The sequence below is a fragment of the Thunnus thynnus genome, chromosome 5, assembly GCF_963924715.1.
Source record: "Thunnus thynnus chromosome 5, fThuThy2.1, whole genome shotgun sequence".
Lineage (NCBI taxonomy): Eukaryota > Metazoa > Chordata > Actinopteri > Scombriformes > Scombridae > Thunnus > Thunnus thynnus.
Window position 1 is genome coordinate 10,922,208 of NC_089521.1, and position 23,774 is coordinate 10,945,981.

General features: G+C 41.2%; 1 protein-coding gene across 5 annotated transcripts in view; it reads right to left on the reverse strand.

The window, feature by feature from the left end:
* Positions 1–23,774, reverse strand: part of srgap1a (SLIT-ROBO Rho GTPase activating protein 1a) — an 85,650-nt gene that overhangs the window by 15,410 nt on the left and 46,466 nt on the right. For 3 of the 5 annotated variants that reach the window (XM_067589181.1, XM_067589185.1, XM_067589184.1), the window contains exons 4-16: positions 23,410–23,472; positions 17,854–18,033; positions 16,958–17,086; positions 15,196–15,417; positions 14,466–14,567; positions 9,115–9,312; positions 8,482–8,566; positions 7,319–7,346; positions 5,756–5,861; positions 3,498–3,558; positions 2,664–2,741; positions 2,306–2,440; positions 59–164 (exon numbers count right to left, since the gene is read on the reverse strand). In XM_067589181.1, the coding sequence (XP_067445282.1) occupies positions 59–164; positions 2,306–2,440; positions 2,664–2,741; positions 3,498–3,558; positions 5,756–5,861; positions 7,319–7,346; positions 8,482–8,566; positions 9,115–9,312; positions 14,466–14,567; positions 15,196–15,417; positions 16,958–17,086; positions 17,854–18,033; positions 23,410–23,472 (1,493 nt within the window). Of the gene's footprint in view, positions 1–58; positions 165–2,305; positions 2,441–2,663; positions 2,742–3,497; positions 3,559–5,026; positions 5,061–5,755; positions 5,862–7,318; positions 7,347–8,481; positions 8,567–9,114; positions 9,313–14,465; positions 14,568–15,195; positions 15,418–16,957; positions 17,087–17,853; positions 18,034–23,409; positions 23,473–23,774 lie in introns of those variants that run through there. The other 2 variants (XM_067589183.1, XR_010928367.1) reach the window with 2 other exon arrangements.

Consider the following 23,774-nt stretch of genomic DNA (forward strand, 5'->3'; position numbering starts at 1 on the left):
GCAAGCCTTATAAAGTGAACTGACAGATAGATTTACTGTTTAGTGTCTATAAACTTACTGGTTGAGGAAGGCGAAGAGGTAGCGCATAACGATGAGGACTGATCTCGGAATGGTCAGGAGGATCTTGCGGATGTACAGCGCTCTCTCATACAGGTTTTCTATTCCTACAGCAGCAAAAAAAAAATATTGTTAAATGAATGAAGTTTTCTTAGCTTCAGTTCAGTGTGAGGGTAAGGATTTACATCTGGAGTTCATTTTTGTCAATTGGCCTCTCAGATCCAATGCACCACCTTGCATAGCAGCATATTTAAAACACTCATCTATCTCATGGTGTCCACATATTGGTTTTACTAAACCAAGTGCCAGGATATAAATACAAGAGCATATTGAAGCTGAGCCTGTTACTTATCAAAATGACTGTAGGTTTCTGGGGGACTGGCAAAGATTTACTAATGCGGTAACGTTACGTGTGTGTGTGTGTAAAGCACACAGGAAAACGTATTCACTCTGTTGTCGTGACCCTCACGTCAACCTGTGTTCTTATGCTGACAACCACACAGGAAGAGGAAGAGGAAGTGGGGAAGGAAGTCGGCACTCTTCGTTAGCACCTGACACTGAACACACCAAGGGGTTTTTCCTGCTCTAAAAGAAAACGGCATCTCTCTAAAACTGTTCTGTCCACATCTCTCTGCAGAAACAAGGATAATAACAACAAAAGAGTAACCGTTTCTCAATAAACTTCAGCACGTGATCATTATGGAGATTTAATACATAGGCAAAACATTATAAATCAATCTCGTTTTGTGCTTTATCAATAAACAAGAGAATGCCACCCTTTAGGTCTTTCATTACTATCTCATTTGTTCCGCTGTGGCACTTGAAGCAGCCTATTTTATTTGGCTGAGCTGGGGCTGTGCTCGCTGCTAAAAATAGCCCTGTCACCCTCCAGCCACTCTGTGCCATCTGGGATTTGGGCTTCTGGGATACTTGTGATGCATTTCATCTTTCATGAACACCTAACTAGGATTCTGCAAGGTTCCTGAGACCTTCGGAAGCTACTATTTTAAGATCTACTCCAGTGCAAGCTTATACATCACTACAAAACACATGTGTAAGCACACCCAAGAAAAACATCCCCACTGCAAATTCCAAAATGAAAGATATCAGGAGCTGCAGTGTGTTGCTGTGGTGAAAAAAAAAAAACACAGTCAACTGAGAGTAGTTAAAAGGAAAAGTGATCCTGAAGCTGGTCTAAGCTGCTCCATATGTAATAAGCAGAGGGTTTTTAATATGGAGCCTGCTGGGCGTACAGCCCACACTGCAATCACTGGCATGTTGAGCTGGGGAATGTAAACAGGGAATCCCCATTACTCATCCTGCACAAATGTGTAAAAGTACACCCAGGAAGCACACACAGCTACACTTTGCACGCTCACGAGTACACAAAAGCCTACGCGAACACATTTCACACACAAGTACACATGGCGCACACGTACAAGGCGTTACAGCGCACATCCATGTCCATGTGACTCCATGCCTGTTTCATTGTTCTTTAACAGATCCTCAAAGCCCCCCCATGTAATGTCTTAAAAGATCAGAAAAAGCCACACAAGGAGCTGACTGATCTTCGAGCTGACTCACAGTAAAATGACAATGTGACTATTCTTGTGAGGATTCAACTGTAGATTCAGCTCTGGGTTCAACCATTGCTCAGGACATTGCTGCGGACATTTAACATTCCACCACCATCATGTAAGCATGACCACTTATGACACATAATAGCCTTCTCACTACTCAACCAATACCACAGTAAAAACACTAAGTGTCAAAGAGAAGTCAGAGCCATTCTGCTAATGAAATTCTACAGATAGTAGTTTTATCTATATAAATTTATTTGTATAATTTTATACACTTTTTTTTAATGTCACTAACTTTGAGATGCACACATAGCAAGATGAGGACCAGTGCATATTCAGTGCACATACATGGTATACAGGAGAAGAGCTATGTGATGTGCATACTTAAGTTTTAGTTTGATCATTTTGCTCTAAGAAATGTAGACACAACTGGGGGAAATGTTTTTCCAGAACTGCTGTATGCTATGAGTTAATTTGGCAGTAAAGTACATAAGTGAGGATCCATATTGCATCTGGATGAGATGAATTTGCCTTTTGAATGAGAAAAAAAATCATTAAAAAAAGTTAAAGATTTGAACAGGAAAACATAGTGTTGTTATGTCAGAACACTCTGCTCTGATTGTAACCTCACAGATATTAAGCTAGTAAAAAAATGTGTGTTCACTTACTGATGCAGGAGAGCAGATCACTGAACCTCTCTTTGGGGAAAAGAGGGTTCTCCAGACCTCGGAAATAGAGTTTGAGAACGCCAGCCACCGAGTTGATGTCATGATTGTTCTCATCATCTGTCAGAGGGTCGTTTCCTAAAGACAAGACAGCAGGTCAGTTGGATATCTTTAAAAAAGATTTAAATGCACATGATTTAATGTAAAATATATGCTCCACAAATCAAAAAGCTCACTGGCTAAATATCACGATGAGTCATAATAATGACGTAATTGGCCCAAACATTTGGATCTGATAACAGTGAGTCAAAAATAGATAAAAATCATTTATTGTTCCGGGAATTTAGCAGACATCATGTACCTCTCTCAAACGAGTTCTTGATGTCATTGACTTCCAGCTGGGATCCAGATACGCGAAATATTCCTTGATGTTGAAGGCCTGCACAGAGACAGACAAAGACAAACAGTTTAAGGAAGGTGAAACAGAAGCCAATGGAAGAACATAGACACACTCATAGAAAGAAACTCCCTCACTCAGCAAATAAAGCCTACTTTAGTTTGGACCTAAAAGGCACATCCTGTTCGTTAAGCCCCTTCACTTTTCTAATTAGAGATAATTAATGAGTCAGAGGCACCGCAATCAAGTTTTACTAAAGTGTCTTCCAGCTGGGATTAGGACTTAATAAGGGGAGAGGTCAGGGGTCAAGACGAAGCATAATTAGTCTGCTGTTTGTCTTCTTTTAGCTTTTTCTTAGTACGTCATCAGTTGGCTGCTTGATGAGATACAGCAGACGACCCAGCGAACCCTGAGACCTCGCTGCTGTCTCATCTTTAATGCTTCAAAGTTAACATTCTTTCTGAGTGTCCTTTTCAATCTGGTTTAAAGCCTCATCACTTGTGCCAGGCTAAGCTGTCTGTCTGTCGGGGTGGAAAAGGCTGCGCCGTTGTAAACAAGATGGAATCTGCATTTTCCCATGACTGCAACCAGAGTGGAACAAACTGTAACCCCAAGATGAAAAAAAAAATAATGTACACGCCCAAACAATTAGCGCCTGTAGATTGCTTAGGTTTCACTTTTCACCAAAAATAAAGCAGGTTGCAGACAGTTCAGGAAGAGAATATACAAATATCAGTGTATGATTGTTTTACTTAAGTGGCTAAATGTCTACACACAGTATAATAACAACAAACTCACCATACAAATTTATGTAGCGAATACAGCTTTCAACCACACGAGGAATAGCCTGTCCAGAGTCCTTTAAAGACAACAAAAAACATCAGATCACATATAATTTACACTAATTGTATTTTTTTCACATGCACAAGAGCCATAGAGCCCAACCAATACTGGATTTCTGAAAATGATACAAATGATAATTGAGAATAATACTTTTTTTTTTTTTTTTTTTTTTTTTTTTTTAAATAACACAAAAACATAAAATACAGTCAGTGGTAAAGATAATCTGAGTTAAGACATTTTACAGTTACACAATGCACTTTTTTATAAAATATAATTATACCAGTAAATATAGGAGTACTTTTTGATCAATAAATGTAATTGAAATAATTTTTAATAACTCTAAATATAGAAACACTTGACACAAAACTTTATGCAGTATTGAATGTAGGATAACACATTTATTATGGCACTTTATGTCTCTACAATGTCTTTTTACATATCTGAAAACATACATGTTGATGCCAATATATATCTGTGATGACCCAATATGGACCGATGATAATAGCCTTCCGAGGTATTGGTCGGGCTCTGACAAAAACTGGTTAACGTGACGTTCAAAGTACATAAACATGCACACCCAGTGTAAGTGAAGTTGGTAGGTTTAGATAGAAAGTGAGGGTTAGTATGCTGAGATCTCACTGAGACAGACTGAGTTGACATAAACAGCTGTGAAATATCACAAAGTATCGAACAAATCACTTACTAGACTACAACAAGCAGCATGTAAAACCCTGTTGTCCCACACATTTCAACGGGGCCCCAGTGATCCTAAATATACTTTCTGTCTTGTTATGCTAGCAATCAGTGTGTTTGAAGTGATGAGAACTTATCTAAAGAGCAACACGCTCGATATGGAGTTCTGGGCAGAAGTAGAGGAGATGAGAGGAGCTGCACCGTCTCCTTAAGAGAAAACACATTCCTCTCACGCACTTAGACGTGGACTGTACTCTTGTTCTGCCGCTGTGCCAACTGCTCCCGAGGCTCAGTGCTGGACAGGGACTCAGTACATGCTTTTAATGATACAGTGGATCTGTTCACATCCCTCAGGGGTATACGCACGGTCCAAACACAGCAACCATGCCAAAATCAACTATCTATCGTTGGAGTGGAACCGTTGAGGGTTGAGGCACAGGTCTGGTGCAGCAGGATTATGTAATACTATCTCTTTGCGTATGTGAGACTGGGGATGAGTGCTTTCTATCAGATAAACTCAATACCAATTTCGACATTGGAAATGGTTCATGCTGTTAATTTCCAAAGACAATTCGACCTAAACAATTTGCTGTAACATCTTTGTTGAAGGAATATTGATTGACCAGATTGTTTGGAAAACAAAACATCAAATCAGTCTGTCTGAGTCAGTTGATGATTACAAGATATTAACAAACACAACAAGAAGTGAAAATGCTGTTAAGGCAGGACAGATAAAGGAAATGAGCGCAGGCAAGCAGCATGGGCCCCCCAAGATGCTTCAAGGTGTCTACCTGATGTCGAGCGTGTGAGTTCCGTCGTCCGCGGCTACAGAGAAATGACGCAAGAGCCACAGATGGAGAGAGAGAGAGAGAGAGACAGAAAGAGAGAGAGAAGCAAGACCCAGATTAGGACCACAGCAGCTGCCCATCAAAGCTTTTACTAAGAGTGCACCCTCATTCCACTCTGTGCTGGCATCACACCCAAAAGAAAACAGTGGGAACTGGACAGGACAAGGCAGGACCGGACATGGTCACTGGTGGGAGGCAGAGAAAAGGCCGGAGGAGGGAGGCAGCACACCTTATCAGTCTGGCATCCGCTCACTGACTGTCATTTACCCTGCTGCTTTCACTGGCCTCTGCTCTCACTCTGGAGGAGGAGGAGGAGGAGGAGAGAATCTCTCTGCCAGAGCAGCTCAGTGATGCCGGGTCAGCAGTGAGTCAGTGGAGCTGACTGAGACAAACATTTATCCCTCCAACTGCCCTTCCTCTCCTCCCGCAGCCCTCCGAATCTATCAGTGCCACCCCTACATCTCAGACGCCGACTGCCAGAGCTCACTTACTCATGAGGGAGGTTTCAAGAATCCATCTTAGCACAAATACGTTGTTGTTATTTGTTGGTAAGAGATAAACTAAAGCTAAGATGCTTTGGGGGAACCCACCAAAATGACCAGAAAGCCAGAGCAAGACAGGAAATAGATAGGAGAAGGAGCAATGTCAAGCGGGCAGACTGGTAATCGGTACCTTGATAAATGACTCCAAATTGCCATTAAATAACCTAACATTAAAAACAGAGCGGGGTCTAGCCCGCCGGGTGCCAGTGTGGGTTTTGAGCGGACCATTGGGATGTCTAGAATACAAAAAATGCATTAGAATAAGTAAACAATGCAGTTTTCCTTTCAGAATAGTTCATCTCTGCGAGGCTTCTCTCCAATAACTTTCATGCCCTTAAAGAACTTGAACTGAAGTTGAGGCTGACTAATCTTTAAAACCGCCCGACTTAAGATGACAGACAGGTGAATGAGGGTATTTTCAGCTGCCGCTGAGACCCATGAATTATTTTTTTCTTTATAATCCTGTCTCTTCTCTCTCTACAAGATATCACAGGCCAGTGAAATATCAGACCTGCTGAGAGCATCATGTGTCAGCATCCACCTCATGACAGGCCCCGCGGGGCACTGCCTCTCTTAGTTTGTGTGAATGTGTGTGTGACTTAATGCAATTTGGCTTTTTGTGACCAGCAGGACTGAGATGAAAAGAGTGGAGGACTTTAGTCCCTTCTGCTGCTCAATCACAGTGACAGAACTACTCTGCACAGGAAGGACTGGTGATGAAATATCTGTTCATACCCACACAGAAGATGAAATATTTGTGATGTGAGTAAAACTTTGTTTCAGATTTCCTAATGATGTAAAAGCACTGTTACTTTACTGGTATTTCACCTGAGTATAAACACCATTAATTAGTTTACTCAAGAAATTTTGTGTGCACAGAAGAAACATTTCTATTCAAAAGAGACATTGTTGGACGTGACCTTTCCCGTGTGATTCTAAAAGGACAAACTAAACTTAAACATAGATAATTTTGATTATTAATATAACTAAATATTACAAAATAACATGCAGTAACAAAGTTGAATCAAATGACTTTTCTTTGCTGACTCACAATTCACTGTGAAAGGCTCCATAACTGTTTCGTTTCTGTTTCTCATAAAGAGCTGAGAATAAGGTTATATAAGTCAAGTATGCTGATTCTGTGATGGGAATAAATGTAATAAGTTAATTCCATACTTTGATCCATTTTCAAATATGCAAAACTCCGACTAAGGGTTCAACTGACCCATCAGTTCTTATTCACTCCTCTGGTTGTTCTTGAAACCTGACGCTAAAACATTAAAATTTCATGCAAATCTTTTGCTCTATGATTACTTAAATATTCTCCACTTTACCACCTCTCATTCCATCTAAAGGTCTGATAAATAGTACTATTAGGACCGGGAAGTACAGTAACCCAGCCATATGATAGCAGCCTAAGCTTAAAAAAAAAAAACACAGAGGCTTGCACATCTGCTCAGTGCTCTTCTGAGTCTAACTATGGACTCCTCTGCTTTCATGGTCACAGAAGATTTCACACGACAATTTCCTGAGGCTAAGTGCTCTCGCATTGATGAGCTGCAACACGTCACAAAAGTTTCTGTCGTCCTCGGAAAAGAAAAGCGGACTGGATGTGTGTCTTGAATACGCGCAGGTCCGTGAAGTGTGTGTGTGTGTGTGTGTGTGTGTGTGTGTGTGTGAGTGTGTGCTTTACCTTGTGGTCATGTAGTCAGCTCTGTGGCCTGCGGGTGAAGAGAGAAAAGAGAAGAGATGTGAGGGGAAGCTAGACATGTGGACATGCCAGAACCTGTCTCTGAGGTCCCTGCGGTGCATTGTGCATACGCCTAGTGAAGCATTTGAAGCCTGCCATCTGTCCGCAACCGCTGGCCTCTTGAGCAGCACAAACAAAAACCCATACACACACCTACGCGCACACACACATCACACGCACACACACACGACAGCTCATGGCTTGCACAGAGACTTATACAGGCAACTCTTTAGTTACATCGACCTGGCACACAGTTGTACGTTGACAACTGACACCGGCACGGCCAAACAGAGACACACTAATCATTATAGTAATACACAGAGCTTCAAGTTTGGACAGGCAGAGTAAGATTTAGCACAAAATAAGTTCCAAATGGTTTTGGAGAACAGGAGTAGTTTTGAATATGGCCATCTGTTCCCGTGAACAGGATCTGACCTGTCTGTGTATCTGAGTGACTCATACTGTACCTCAGCTCATTGACAGCAATATGATTAAGGGGCACGTTGGAGAAGCAGGAGACTTTTCTCTTCCTCATTAGGACACGGCTCCATCACTTATTTAAGCAGACAGTTTGACTGAGACCACCAGGACTTCAGGTTAGCACGGTGACTGACAAGACACACTTTGGGTTGACGGTAGATTAGCTGAGGCCTCCAGGAGATCCCACCAATGTAGAACAAGGGGAGACCCGTCGTAATGACCACCACCCCTCTAATACATTGCAGTCCATTAAGTTTGGAGCAAATCAATCACTAAGACGGATAATACGAATTCACAATCCCCCTCAGCTCTGGCTTGCCTGGCTAAAACCCAGATTACTGTCTAGGAGCTTTGACTAGTGGAAAAAGCAAGCAAACAATGGGAAATTTGCCATGGAAAAGACTGAAATTGCTCTGGAGGACTGCAGAAAAAAAAAGACAAAATTCAATAACCAATTGTTAGTTATGTTGGCTGTTTGGACACAGATTAGAGCTAATACATCCTCATTTTTGGCTGGAGGAAGGCAGGTGGAAGGTAAGAATAAAGTGCAAGTACTCGACACAGTGTGAGAACGAGAACAGTGGGAGCTACGAGAGGAGGGTAAAGTAAAGCGATTGTGACCGTACCTTCACCAAGTGTCCTCTTCAGCAAGTCATGTTTGGCCTGCAGTTTGGAGATGAGATTGCTGCCCTCCAGAAACTCCCGGAATTTCTGTGGAGAATTGAGAGTAATTACACGGCGGCCCTGAGTGCCAGCTACAGTGCCCACTCTTAAGATAGCAATCTCCGATAAGGCAGCCAAGGGCAAAGGACACACTGAGAGTCTTTTTAAAGCCTTTATCAGAGCATGTCCATCTTCAGACTGGAACAGGATAGCGGCTGGGCTTACAAAATGGAAATATTTTGGGAGAGTTACCCCTCTGCCGGCTGATCAAAGATTTCAAAAGGGGGCTAAGTGAATAAATTCAGAGTTTTAAGTCCAATAGAATTTATAGATTAAGCTTTTTAATTTCTCCATAGAGGCTTTGAGTTCATATTCTAGAGATTTTCATAGCATCTATTAGAGTGTGTAATCAGACAAGGGAAATGTGGCGTTTTCACTTTTTAAAATATCTAAATATAGAAAGCTAAACGAGGCATCAAAGAGTCTACAAGAGAGATTTATTTTTATTTTCATACAGAAATATAAGACATCTTTCAAGGTTTTTCCTCTTTCTATTAGGCACCCTTTCTTCTCTCCAGCCACACATCTCTACTCACCATGAAGTAGAACTGCTCCGTCTCCTGCTGGTTGGCCCTCCTCTTGGCAATGCTGGGTTTGCTGAGGTACGTCTCCGACACGGTGGACTTGACTGACTCGGTGGATCTGCTGTGGTGGAAACACTCGGACACGTCATAGTCTTCGATGGTCACCATGTCCTGGATGGTGGTGAGGGTGGCCTCTGACGTCTTTTTGATCTGAGCAAAGAGGGAAAGGAGGGAAGATGTTGAAGAGTCATTTGCCAGAGCAGAGACCGCCCCGCTTAAAAGCTTGATGTCATCTCTTCACTTTCACCACTGCGGCGTACTAAGCAGCTTGAATCATCGCACTTCCTAAAAACCTCTCTTGCTATCCTATGACACTCTGAAAAATTCAGGTGGTTTCTGACAAGACACACATTCCAAAAAAAAAAAAAACACTATCCCTTGAACATGACGCCCAGCCAAAGCAATCAATTTGCATGCACTCAAGAGGGGCCAGAGGTGAGTAGGAGATGGTACATCCAGTTGCAGGCTTTTAAGATTCATTTCCATAACCGCCTCTTCCCTGTCAACAGAACTGCTTCTCTTGGAGCTTATAAACGTCAGGACTTGGCCAAACATGCCCCGCCACTTACTGAGAAAGATGTTCGGCGAGGGAGTGCTGCAGGCCATGACTGTGTCCAGTATACAGTATGATCACACAAGACAAGAGAGGATGTGACATACAAATAAGAGGGCAAATGAGTTTCTAATAGCGCAATAAAAGTTTAAGACATCAAAAGCTGATAAAAATTGATTGTTCTTGCAGTATAATGTGATGGAACAAGAGTCTTAGGGCCAACGTTGGCTAAAAAAAAAAAAAAAAAAAAAAACAATGTTATGAGAATAAAGCTGTACTTTTGAGAAATAATCATAATTTATGATAATAAAACTGGAATTCTTGTGAGAAAAAGTGAAAAAAAGAGAATTTAACTAAGAAAAAAGTTGTATTATTTTGAGAGTAACATCTTAATATTTTGCTATAAAAGTTCTCAAAGTAGGAGAATAAAAAAAGTCTCTTTTTTAGGAAAAAATGAGAAAAAATATGAGAAAAAGTCATTATATGCAACTTTTAATTTCAAAACTTCTGTCCTCAAGAGTAGCCCTAATTCTACATTAAATACATGGCCATATGGGCTGAGGACATTTGCAGAATGAGGAAAAATAGGGATAGAAATAGAGAGAGAGAAAAAAAATAACGGAGACAAACTGACAAGGAGGAAGAGTCTAGAGACTGTAAAGTGTGAGCAGGAATCACTGATGTGGAAAAGCTGCAGAGGAGAAGAGGCCCAGCTGATGTAGAAACACCAACAACTGCCTCTCAGGAAAAATTCAGCAAAACGCTCCTCTGCATTCAACAGAGACACTGCGGGGGGGGGGGGGGGGGGGAGTGGAGCGCTGTGACCATCGCAGCTTGATTGTGTGGGCTTTTAAAAGGTGGGGGCATCACAGGTCAACGGGGCCCTGAGTGAGGCGCAGCTGGAATTCCTCCTAATTATGTTTAATGATCAGGAGGACCCCCACTCAAATGTGTCACCATTTCTCAATTATTAAGTGAGTCTGACCTCAACGCTAATGAAAGAACTAACTGTTACACACACAGAGACAACAGTGGATAATAGCTTGTTTTTAACTGCCTGTGACTCATTTGGCCTTTAAAAAAAAAAGAAAAAACCCACCTGAACAGCAAGGTGGACTTCACCTCTTTCATGTGTTGCTGTGATGGATTACAGTGCTGACACGCATGCCTCTGTGCACAATGTGAGTGTAGTTACAGTGTCATCCATCCCATTGGAAAGCAAAAACACACTGCAGGTTGGAACAAGGCTAATGACAATGTACAAAAGGAAATTGGGAATTCTGGGATCATAAAACTTCGCAAAAACATCATCCTTGTCTTGTGACGACAGTCAGGGATTGTCAGTTGGTGATCAAAGGATTGATTTTCTGTGCCAGAATGAAAAAGAACCTGCTGACTCTAATAGACAGAGAGAAAGGTAATGAAATAAAATGATAGATTGGTGATGCTTGAGTCCTCTCCTGTGAGATTTAGACAAATCAAACATCCATGACATGTCCCTAAAATAGATAACTACCTGCCACAAAAAGTCATTAGTTCTGCATTCTGAGTGCTTTTGGTCTCCCTCTCCTCGTGTCCCTGCAGCCTCATCCTGGGTGGCCTCGTGGAGGCGAGAGGCCCAGCTGTCATCAGAAAGACAGGACCCATGCATGCGAGAGAATTGCTCCCAGTGAAAAAAGCTGTTGGGTTTATCCATTATTCAGCAGACGAATAGTTACCAGTGTTCACTGCTGGGCTCAATTACAACGGAGCTCTTAGAGAGACATGGTGGACATGCTCATTAGTCCCTGCCGCTGCACAACAGACCTGGAGAAAGTCCCTGGGATTTAGTTAAGTTTGTTTATTTTAATGCAGAACCTTCACCCAAGTGTCTTCTACGGTGCTATATCAACAGTTCAGCAATTGATGAGCCAAGTCTCAGTTTGGTTTACTTGTGGTAAACGTTTTCTGAGCCGAATATAAGTCATGTTCCATTCGCCACACTTTGGAATCAATGTTATACTGCGGGGCAGCCGTATAACGTCACTAACAGTTATTTCAACACCTATTATCTCATCTCAGAAGGAAAACTGCTGTCCCCAGCTTTCAACAGACCCTGTAGTAAGTGTGTAATCTGCTGATCATCCCGCTATGAACACACACACACATGCACAGGCTTTGATGTGCCTCCCTGAGATTTATCTGAGGAAAAACAAACACTCCCTGCAAAGGAGATGGTTTTAGATTGCCTAGGTTTAGTGTGAAACGTCTTGAGAATAACCGTAAAGTGTGCTTGTGTATCTGGTGAAAAGACGGAAGAGAGCAGAGGAGGAAATCATCATCTGTGCCGGCTCTGGTGCATACAGAGGCAAATGAGATCTAAATGGCCAGATTATTAAATCTGAAAAAGAGATGAACCATGCTGACTGATTGAGGAGCTGCAATGAACGGTGTCTTCAGAGTAATTGTAATTGTAATTTCTGCCGTGACTCACACAGCAGGGTGATGTTACCCCAACCCCTCCAAGTGAGAGTAAGATCCAAAGTCTTCCTCCCCACATCGCACCCCATTCACCACTGATGCAGAGTAAATTATTCAGCAATGTTTTCTTTCACCATTTCACGGGAGTCAAAGAGGTTTGAGGAAACAGCTGCACTTCTATTAAGCACTGCCCTGCAGCTTTTCCTGGCCGGACGAGCACGGACTCTCATGCTCTCTTGTACATTTGACAGTCGTGCTTGTAGGTCGACACAGAGCTTTGAAAGTTCATTTTTCAAGGATGTATCTGGCACGCTGTGCCCAGGAAGAGAGGCCATCTGGTGATCCTAACACAAGGCAGCAGCGCCCTCCAATTCTGACCCACCAGGACATCCGCTTAGAGAGGCAGGCAGACAAGGACATGAAGCACCAGAGCTTGTCATCATACCCACACACACACACACACAAGGGTGCAGTAATATTGTACATACTGCATGCAGTGTGAACTGTGATGACACCAGCAGGACCCAGACCAGCCTGGATACACATCATAAAACAACACACTGAGTCTGAATGATAATTAGTAGGGCTGCAACTATAGTCTATGAGATGTCAAAGGAATAATAAAAATTACCCAGGAAGAGAGCACAAGGTCATATTTTGAAATGTCTTGTTCTCTCTGGCAAACAGTCCAAAACCCAAAAAATATTAAGTACAATGATATCAAACATATAAAACCAGTAAATCCTCACATTTAAGAAGCTAGAACCAGCTAATATTTAGCATTTTCTTGCTTGGTTAAAGTCATAATCCCTAAAATTTTCATGAAATCAAAGCCAGTTTTTGATACGATTTATGGTCAGCATTTTGGCACATGTCAGCAACAGCCATATATAGTTGTTTAATTGTTAGTGGTGGAGTCCGCCATTCCCGTGCTGGATTCAAATTGCCTACGAACATACAAGGTATTCACAGGACACAATGCATGCATTTAATCATGTTTTTAATTGTCTCTCATTGATATCAGCCTCACTGTTTACTGTTCACTCTCCTAATGCTCTATCAGCGCTGTATCAAGTTACCACTAATGCAAACCTCACATTTCCTACTGCTGCTAGTTCACTTTAAAAGCATTCAACTGGTGAAACATGGAGTAACTTTTATTATGAAGCAGTCAAAGGAGATGCTAAATATTTGTCACAGAGATTAGCGCTGACAGCAATCATTCATCAAAAATGCACCTACAAAGTCCTCAGCTGGGTAATCAACTTGCATTCTCGCATTTCTGACAAAGTAACTACTAAAGGACCGTTTGCTGCATTCTGAAATATGTGGGATTATACGGCATTTGCTGTTACCATAGGTAACCAAGGGATGTCGCCAAATCAATCAGGAATGAACTCTTAAGGATTATGACTTTAAACAACTTTAAAAATTAATTGATTATCAAAATTGTTGCAGTATAATTTTTTGCCCAAAAATACAGCTATCTTAGTCATCATCGTTCCTTCCTGTAGATGTATTTTCAGTCAGTTTCACTTAAAAGAAGCTCAAGCCACAGTGGATGTAGAGGAAGTTGAATGACATGTTCCTGTGTTTCTGTTAGTCTTTGTACAGGCATAAGAGAAAGTGCACTGATGTGGAGGGAAGGAGAGAAACAGAGGATAGAGACAAAAGGCAGTGAGAGCTCATAGAAGGGAAGCAGGCCAGACGTTATATACAAGCCAGTCTGATGGACGTGATTGCACTCTGTGAAACAACAGCAGTCTTGACTATTGGCCTTTGTTTTATATTTTAAAAAAAAAAAAAAAAAAAAAGTTGAATTACTCAAGCATGCTGCAGACAGATTAAAACAATACAGCCTGCATAGATGCACCTTCAGTGTCAAAACAGAGCAACAAAAGATAGGTTTGTGCAAATAAAAGCGAGACAGTGAATTCTACCGGCGGGAACAAAAATTGAGGCTTCACAGAGAGGGTTTGATGGCTACCTGCAGGGCATGAGAGAGAGGAAAATATAGTGTGTGTATGTGTATATGCAACAAAAACTTTAGAGATCATCAGCAACTATTCTCTGTCTCAGCTTGGATGACTCCATGATGGCTAAAGTTAACTTTTTCTTTAGTAGCTTTAATACTCCACATCTTGCAACCAACAAATGGCAGCATAACGGAACTCCTGCATCTCTTGCAGACAACAAAACCAGAGCGGTATAGAATATTTTTGACGTTTTCAAATCCCCTATTTGCCACAAATACCTGGATATTGAGTTACATTTATTTGCACCGTTTTACCTCTTCGTTTTCGATCTTCAGAGTAGCTAGGCGAGACTGCAGCTGCTGGAACCTCAGTATGAGTTCCCCGTTCACTGGTGGCTGCACTGAGATCTGACACACCTGGGGAAAGAGGAAATAGACTGTCAATGATCAGCAACCTGAAATTACAACCTACTGGAGGAACAAGGAGGCCAAGTAACCTTTGGTTTAAACAGGATATAGGAATCCAAATTCTTCTTCAATTGCAGAGCAAACCACAGTGAATTCTGCTGACTGAATGCAGACAGCCGCACAACAACAGCTAGTAAACAGACATGATATCAGCGGTGGTATTGCCAGCCAAACAGTAAAACTCTTAACACATGGTGAGCTACATGACTGCAGGGTGAGGAATAACACATAATTTGTCAATTGCAGTGCCCCATAAAACCTGATCTGGCAGCTCAGACGCAGTAAAACGCTGCACTTAAGCCACTGAAAATCAGACCTCATTAAGTCTGAGACTTTTTTTTTTTTCTAAAATCAACTCCAAATTCACCTCCATGTTGTTCAGTCTATCTGTAGTATGCACTGAGCACACAGATGTCTTTGGAGCATTTCCACACTTAATAATAAAATAAAATAAAAAAAAACATATTTTATTGATTCAGATTTGGTCATGTAACAACAACCCAATTTATATAACGACTACACAATTACATCAGATATTATCATCATCACACCACCTGTTGTTAAATGAACTCTGTACCTCGTCTCCCATGTGAGGCTGGAACTCGAATTTTGCTGGTGGGCAGAAGGCTGTAGGGTACATCTCCATGAACCTCTGTCGATCACTGCGTGGGTCCAAACTGTCCACAGCATTTTCGATGATGTCAAGACCCTCGTGGCGTGACGTCTCAAGGTTGTATTCGGCTGACAGGTAGGTCCGCAATGCCCGATTCAGACTGGCGTGGTACCCCAAATCACAGCACTGGATGGAAAGAGGAGGATCAACGTAAAATGGAAAATCATAAAGATGAGTAGTTATAATTTGATGAACCTTTTAAACTTTTATTTGAAATACTTTGAAATACACTCAGGACAGGCAGGAAAACTGGAGACAGCTGAATCCAATGTTTTCTGATACTGTTTAAGGTTTGTTTATATTAGTAATATCAGTAAATCCGATCTGATCAGTTCAAAAACAAAATACTAAGAATAATGTTGAAACATACCTGTAATTCAATGGTATATACTCAAAGAAATAAGACACATTCCATTACTAAACCATGGTTGTCCATTCACTTTCTCAGCCAGCAGTGTTGCCTCTGTGTTACACAACCTCAATGTTACCTCCAGGACCTAATGCTGATTCTTAATAACTAGAACCTTGGCCAAGGTCTCTCCTGGGAAGACACATGAGCCCCAGGCACAAAGTCACATAGTTATACACACAAATACGACATGGCCTGACTGATAGGCAAACAGGATACCACTACCAGCCAGCATGTACACTTTGTTTTTGACTATAAAAAGTCTCCTTCATCAATAAACAAATGTGTACAAGCCTGCAAATACAGCTCACGCAGAGCGCATCCCGCACACAATCACACACACACACCCTAGTGAGATGTGAAGGCTTGTGAGCAAAGCGGGGAGCAAGGGAATTTCAGAGCACAGCATGCTGCTGAACAGAGGTTGCGTTTCTCTTCTCCTTCATTCCTGTCTGGAATATAAAACCCCAAATGCTCGCTAAAAACCCGGCCTTCTCCTGTTTCCTTAGAAACACCACAGAAAATAGTGCGGTAAGTTAGTTTCTCTAACAAAATAATAACAACCCAGGTGAGCCATATTATAAATAAGTCATGTTTATTGGTAGGGTAGCGGAAGGTCAAACAAAGCAATCTGCTGGCAAGGCAGAGTAAAGAGACCTGAGTGCTGTAGTGAATGGAGTGATGACCCACAGCTGTAAATGACAAAAAAGGGGGTCAGGGCCAATCCCAGACTCCATTCAGCCTGAAGAGAGTCTGAGAGATGTGGAAAATATTCAAAACACTGACATACTGTCAGAAAAACACGGTAGAACTGAATATAATATGTGGGATTTCAATAATGACATGGAGAGAGGGGAAAGAGGAAAGAATAGTTTTTCTTCACAAAATTTAATAAGCTGCTTTACAGTAGTTCTGTCCCACACTGTAATTTCCATCCCACAGTCTGGTGTCCTAAAATGTCTTTTATATTAGTCCTGGCTGCTAAAGTCATCAGTCTCTCCTCTGATTATGATTTTCAAACTCTTCTAAAGGTCTGTGAAGGTGGTTCGTCTGCATGAGGAACACAAAGAAACATAAAAACTTCTCACATGAACCTTAGGTGGTATAAAACTCCAGAGAAAGACGGATGCAAAATGTGTTGGCACTCTGTTTATGCAAGCGTGTGCTGAGCAAAAACTTTTTTGAGTCTTATTTCAGGCAAATAAGCCTTTGGTGAGAATGAAACTGTCTTAGAATAGTACGTGGTTTTATACTTACATCAATTAAGTCCGACAAGTCGTGGATGTAGTATTTGAAAACGGAGGAGTTTGACGCTTCCAGTGTCAGTAGGTACTCGTTCCGCGCTTTGATCGACTTCAGCTTGTTCTCGGAGTACTTGGCTTGACGCTGATGAGAGAATTAGAGGCAAGAATGAGAAACAGACGAGCAAGAGAGGAGGAATGTAATGAGTCTGGAAGTGCCTTTCTGACAAGTGATTGTGCTTTTATGTCTGCACGCACTGCGCATCACGCAGCTGAGACTGGATTGCCGGCAAAGCAACAGCTTCAATAAACATAAGAGCAAAAAAAAAAATTAAAAATAGCCAAAACAGGAACAAGAACAGAAATAGAAAAATCTAAACTAAAAGTGTCCTTCACTTCATCTGGGATACGTCTGAGCCACCTGTCTTTATCCTACACTTCCTCTCAACCAGACAAACAAGGCTGTTAGTTAGTCACCATCCACTGACCAATGGGCTCCGACTCACGCACTTCCAAATCATCCATATTTTAACACTTCCCAAATGCATTGCAAGAAGAGCGGTGTGAGAAAAAAATTCCTTTCCCCTGGACATTTAACAATTTGTCACAGAGATTTAACAGAAAACAGGCCCCTTCAGAGAATGTAAAGCTGTAAAAGACTCTGTTCAGCAGGACTTCTGAGCAAAGATAGTGTTCTTGTGGTTGCACGTGATAACAAATACATGTGAATATGAAAGTGCTTCATATCCTGATCAGATGTTTTGTTATATTCAAAGTACTAAAAGATGCTTAATGTCTAATGGAAAAGTGGATGGTGTGACTACTAACTGCTGATGGCTGCCTTTTAGCTTACACGCAACTGCCACAAATTGGACTGGAATGGTTTCGGAATGTAAACCCCAGGCGTTTTACCTTCTCTTTCATCTTCTCAATCTTCTTCACGGAGTTGCGCTTCTGGTATTTGTCCTCCATTCGGATGCTGAAGACCGGATCTCCCCTGCCAATCTGCTTCTCCTCTTGCTTCTCAGCCTCCTTCAGCTTGCTCTCGGCGCTGATGCTCTCCGAGTGGTACATGTGGTAGGTCTTCATCACCTGGAGACACAGAAAAGGATCTATGATGTGGAGAATAAAAATAATTTCTAATCTCTGTCATTATTTCATCCAACTATAAAGCAAGAACTCTCTGTCTGTCCGTATGTACATATGTCTGTATGTATGTATGTATGTATGTATGTATGTATGTATGTATGTATGTATGTATGTATGTACATATGTACATATGTATGTATGTATGTATGTATGTATGTCCTTCACATATCTCAAGAACCGTTCATCTGAACTACTTCACACTTGGCAGGTGTGTTGCTGGGGACCCAAGGATGTGCGGTGTTGAATTTGGTGCAATTTGGACATGCAACACATTCAATATTAATAAACACTGAATAAGCTAGAGATAAGCAAGTCACTCCAATCTGCAGTAGTAGGGCCCAGAGGCTGTTCTGGACTCAGCAACTGAGTGAGAGAGAGACAGGCTGGTAAGGAGAGACAGTGGTTAACAGCTTTCTCTGAGAGAGAGAAAGCCTGTGAATGACAAAAATAAAATGTTATTTTCTTATTGTTTCACGGCAGTTATGTTCTAAAGCACGAATAATTAACCATCAAACATTCAACAGGTGATTAACTATGGAGACAGATGCTCTTGGTTTCTGTTTCTTTTTCTTCCTCTGCATTTTTCCTCATACATCCAACTCATTCAGCAGTAAATACAAAGAACAACAGGACAAATCAGTGTTGTTTTTTCCCCTCGTGTGAATGCTGTATTTCAAGCACGGCAGCAGAAGAGCGCGCAAATGAGAGAGAGAGGGCACAGTGGAGCGAGGAGAGGGAGCGGTGGAAAGCTTTCTCTGAGACAGAAAGCCCGTGAATGAGATAAAAGACTGACCAATCAGTGGTCTACAGTGTTTTCACGTCACCTTTTAATATCAGCTCAGCTCGAGAAAAGATTTTTCACATAGCGTGCTCTAAAAAAATGAAAAACAGACAGCTTTTAGATTCTTAGCCTTTATACTCACTCAAATGATCCGAACTGAAGCCACAGAAAATAAACCATCTAAGAGCCCGATATGATTGATCCACTTAATTTTAGAATGCATGTTTTTTCAAAAGCTCTGTTATGTATTGTATTTTTAAATGCAGCCCTCATTATACTTGAAATGAGAAAAGACTCACTATTACGGTACTTAACATCTGTGTATAAAAGAATGTTAGTTTCTTTCATGTTGTTGGTGTTAATACTCATTCACACCTCACATCAACAGTATTTATTTTTCTATGCGTTGAAGCAGCAATACCAGAGGCCAAGCAATAGGTCCGTTCCAAACCGGCATGTTTTGAAGGGGCACTGCACTAGTGTGCAAGATCGACAAAAGGCAACACCCTGAAACTGAGGTCTCTGTTAAAAAAAAAAAAGTTGTCTCAGGTCAGTTTCTCTGAGGTCAGGGGTGAAAATAAACCTTCTTCATAGTCGAGACTGACCTTTTGTACCCACAACTGAGGCTTTCATCATTTGACCCGCTCATTCATCTCAAATCGATTTAACTCATCTCACAGCAGGCGGTTCGTCTCTCGCTAAACCACAAACCAAAGACAGATTCCGTCTGGCCCTTTCATACAGGGCACTCATACAACCACAACAACCACAAATCACTACAGCTAAATGTAATGCTGCTTTAACTGCCTCATGTTAGGATGGGGGGAGGGGAGGGCATTTAGCTCTTGTCTTTGAAGTCAATTCAAGTGAATACCTTTTGAGTTTTTATTAAAGGTGTAGCAGTTGATATTTTTTTCTGTTTAACATGTAGCATATACTCTCAAATAGATTTAAATGGGGATATTTCTTATTGTGCAAGCTATAATGGAAAATAAGTTGAACCCTTTCACTCCTTGTGTCATCACAATGCAGCTATTCAGTACAAGAAAAATGCATTATCTTGATGGTGAACTGTTGATTAGAGCTACTTCCTACGGTCTGAGTCATCATCGTAAGAAAAGGTAAGAGTGTGTGCGTTACATACTCCTTGAATCCATTAGGCAGTGACTCAGTCGTTCAGCAACAGGTAAACCACAAAACACAAGCAATGAATTCTTCAAGGGCAGAGAGACCAGAAAGATTATAAAAGTCTTATTAACACTGGCTCAGAGTGTATTTCGTCAGGAGGATGGAGGACAAAGACATCTGGGGGCTCTTAGGACAGTGCAGATGAATCTCTGGCTGTGGAAGAAATGCTGATCTGCAGCCCCTTTCACAAATGCAGTCTATCCCTGAAATGTTCAAGAATATTTCCTGCTGTTACAAAAGAGGTTTGCAGTTACACATCTATCTGTTTGTGGGTGAAAAAAGTTCACACAGAACTCAACTGTATGTGTGAATCCCAAGTTTATAGCTACAAATCAAATCTACGAGTACAATTTAACAATGAGGATTGGTGATGGATTGCTTGTTAACTAGTCATTTAAGTTACATTTTTACTGAAATAAGTCCACATTTACCTACAAAATGGGTGACGAATTAAATAGTGGCTCTTAACGTTACTTAATTTTTAAAATATCATGTATGTTGCTTGTCTTACACCTACAAACAAGGCCTATTTCAAAGTATATATTTATAAGGGAGTTCAGCATGAGTGTTGATAAGTTCAGAGGCTCAGAGGCTGCTCAGTTGGGGCGTGCTTTAAGCGCCCTCAGTGGACACGCCCCCAGCATTTCAGAGCATCCCCATTGGCTATTCAAGAGGAAGCGTCAAATGTGGGACAAAAGTATTTGTACTGGCAGATTCTGTGTGAACTTTTTTCACCCACAAACAGTTAGATGTGTAACTGCAAACATTTGTGCACTCACACTTTGGAAATTATTTGTGCAAATCTTTTTCAGATATGGTGATACACAGCTACAATGCATATGACCCTAATTTAAGCCCATACATTTGGAGATGCCAACTTGTATAGTGTCAACTTTAAAATACAAACTGATCCAGACCTTATAGAGGTCATTGAATCATGTAGAATCATGGGTGTTGTAGTGTGTGAGTCTAAATCTTTCCATATAAACAATCCTTTGTTTTTTGCATTAAATAAGTTCAAAAATGACAAATATACAATATTATGTGAATATCTAATCAGAAGTGAGACTTGATCAAACCTTTTTGATACAAAATCTGTCTTCAGTAAAGCTAAATGAGTTTGAGTTCATGGCATTTGGCCAAATTTAGTGAACTGAGAACAAGGGCAGAAAATACACTCAAACACCCAGGAGAAGACAGCAATATAGAGCACCTGTGGTTTAACCTGGAATGAACCAACTCCAGAAAATTACAGCTCCACAACCTGTGTATGCAATACACTTGTCTGCACCAAACCTCAACTCCAGTACAAATAGAGACTCACCCATCTCAAAATCTAAACAGCTTTCTCCCAAACTGAGTTATTTCTGTATGAATGGAACAACAGAGCAAAGCCCGATTTGTCTGGAGCCCTTTGCCTTTGGTGAGGTTTGGCCTAACTGGAACCAGTTTAGAGATGGGTGACTGACCTTGGGCCATGTACTCTTTACTTACTGGTCTGGAGTCTGCCGCTGCTGTGTTTACTTTGCTGCTTCTTTTAGAGGGACATATTTAGAGACAGACCAGACCTGTTATTTCATTGGCGGTAGCCGACATCGGGACTGTGGCTGTCTGATGCAATAGCTACCAGCATGTGTGTGTGTGTGTGTGTGTGTGCGTGTGTGTGTGTGTGTGTGTGTGTGTGTGTGTGTGTGTGCATGTGCGTGTCTCCTCCCACAGGGGCTAAACCAGGTCAAATCTGGAGTGCGGACTGTGGTGAGAGTGACACACATTGAGTTTGGAGTAACACGTTGTTGTGTTTGGAACACATCGACTCCGCTCTAGTCCTCAATAGTGAGTCACTGGAGACTATCAAGCAAACTAAACTGCTCTTCGCTCTATCTCTCGGGAGAGCACCAAACCCGCCTTGGCTCATATCTCCATCTGTGGAAATCCCAAGTTACCAGGACGATCAATGCCGTGATCATAATATGATACAGTATCTGAATATCTGACTATATGAGTTAGTTTTGATTGATGAGCAAACCAGTGCACACTGATCATGCTAACAATGTCACTGATTATAGTGAGGTGACATGACTGATGACACACACACACACACACACCTTCCAATGTTTTTTAATCATTTTTTTGGGTTACAAATGAGACATTTTGGTATCAGGTGCACTGTGGTAGATTCAAGTGCTGTTGGTCACAGTGTAAGTGTTCATGTCGATAAGTTACAGCCTTGCTAGAAAATGAAAGGATGGGCCCCTGGAACAGTTGTTTGAGACCCTAGAGAAAGTCATACTGACATTATATTGCTTGATCATTGCTTGTTGTGGTTGATGCCTGTGAGTGATGGAAAGTGGGTTGTATGAATTAGGAGACAGTATAAACCGATAGCAATAGTATGTAAACATCACTGGATACGAGTTTAAAAAGAAAAAGAAAAGCCGAGATTCATCCAGGTAATCTAAGAGTGCACCAGATCAACATGTGTGAGGCATTATACTAAGCTAGAAGGCTACCAGGGCTGATTGTGGTAATTAAGGCAGTGGAATTAGCTATTGATTGACCAAGGTCAGAGCAACACAGAGACTTCAGCAAATGCATCGAACAGAGGAGATGAAATAGGCTTTATAGGAACTAGACTGCAGATGTGCGGCTTGTATGATGCAGAAGTTTGATGGTCTGGTGAAATGCTACTCAGACAAACAGAAACTTAACCTCTAGGTTCAAAGGTCTGAAGCCAGGGCTACATTTACTATGCTGTGTTTCTCAAAATATGTACAGCGTGAGTCTCTGTGAGCTAGCGGTCTATGGTGTAGCATACAGAATATACTATGTCTACAATTCAGGCTGGGGATTTTCTGTTGCATGTCTCTCTGTCTCTACTGTCAACTATTAAAGTAATGATGCCAAAAAACACAAAAAACAATCTTGAAAAATATATATGGCAAGCTTGTTACTTTTTCGCTGAAACCCCCCTGGTGTGGCTTTGCATGAATTTGTTTTGAAGAGCAAGAAAACACAGCTGATAAAAACAACAAAACATGAACTCCAGTGAGTCGAGCAAACATGACGATGACACTTTGCATTTTGAACAGCGGGTCCACGATGGTATAAAGATTATGTTTTCATTCTTTTATGCTGTAAAAATGATTTCCCTACAGTTTTGAACAATCCTCTTTGTACTGGTCTATTTGTTTGAATGTTAGATACAGGACATCTAACAGATATCCCTGAGCTACACGTTAAAGACTTCAAGCTGTTACAAATGCAGTCAGTGCTATAAACCAGTCTCAACCGCAGCAAAGACCAATATACTTAAGTGCATTAGTAAAAAGAAGGCAGGCATTACTACTTACTGTGTATAGCTCATTTAGGACCTTCATTAAGTCTTCCTGGAGCTGAAAGGCTATTTCCTTGCTCTGAAAATGAAACAGACAGAAAAACAATTAGACTTACATTGCAAATTGCTAATTTGACAAAGTGATACGCTATGTATCACTATGTTTCTTCCAGACAAAACATTATAGTGAAAGCCCCTTTCAAACAATGTGACCTCATTTAAAACCATTCAAACCATAAATTCATCTCTGCTTATTATCAGGGATACTCAAACATTTCTTTATACGACCAAATTAAGAAATTAAATCCCATCATGTTTTATGTATATTAGATCCGGTATAATTCTGGGGTTTAGCAGTGATGTGTAAGCTGCAGACTCGGG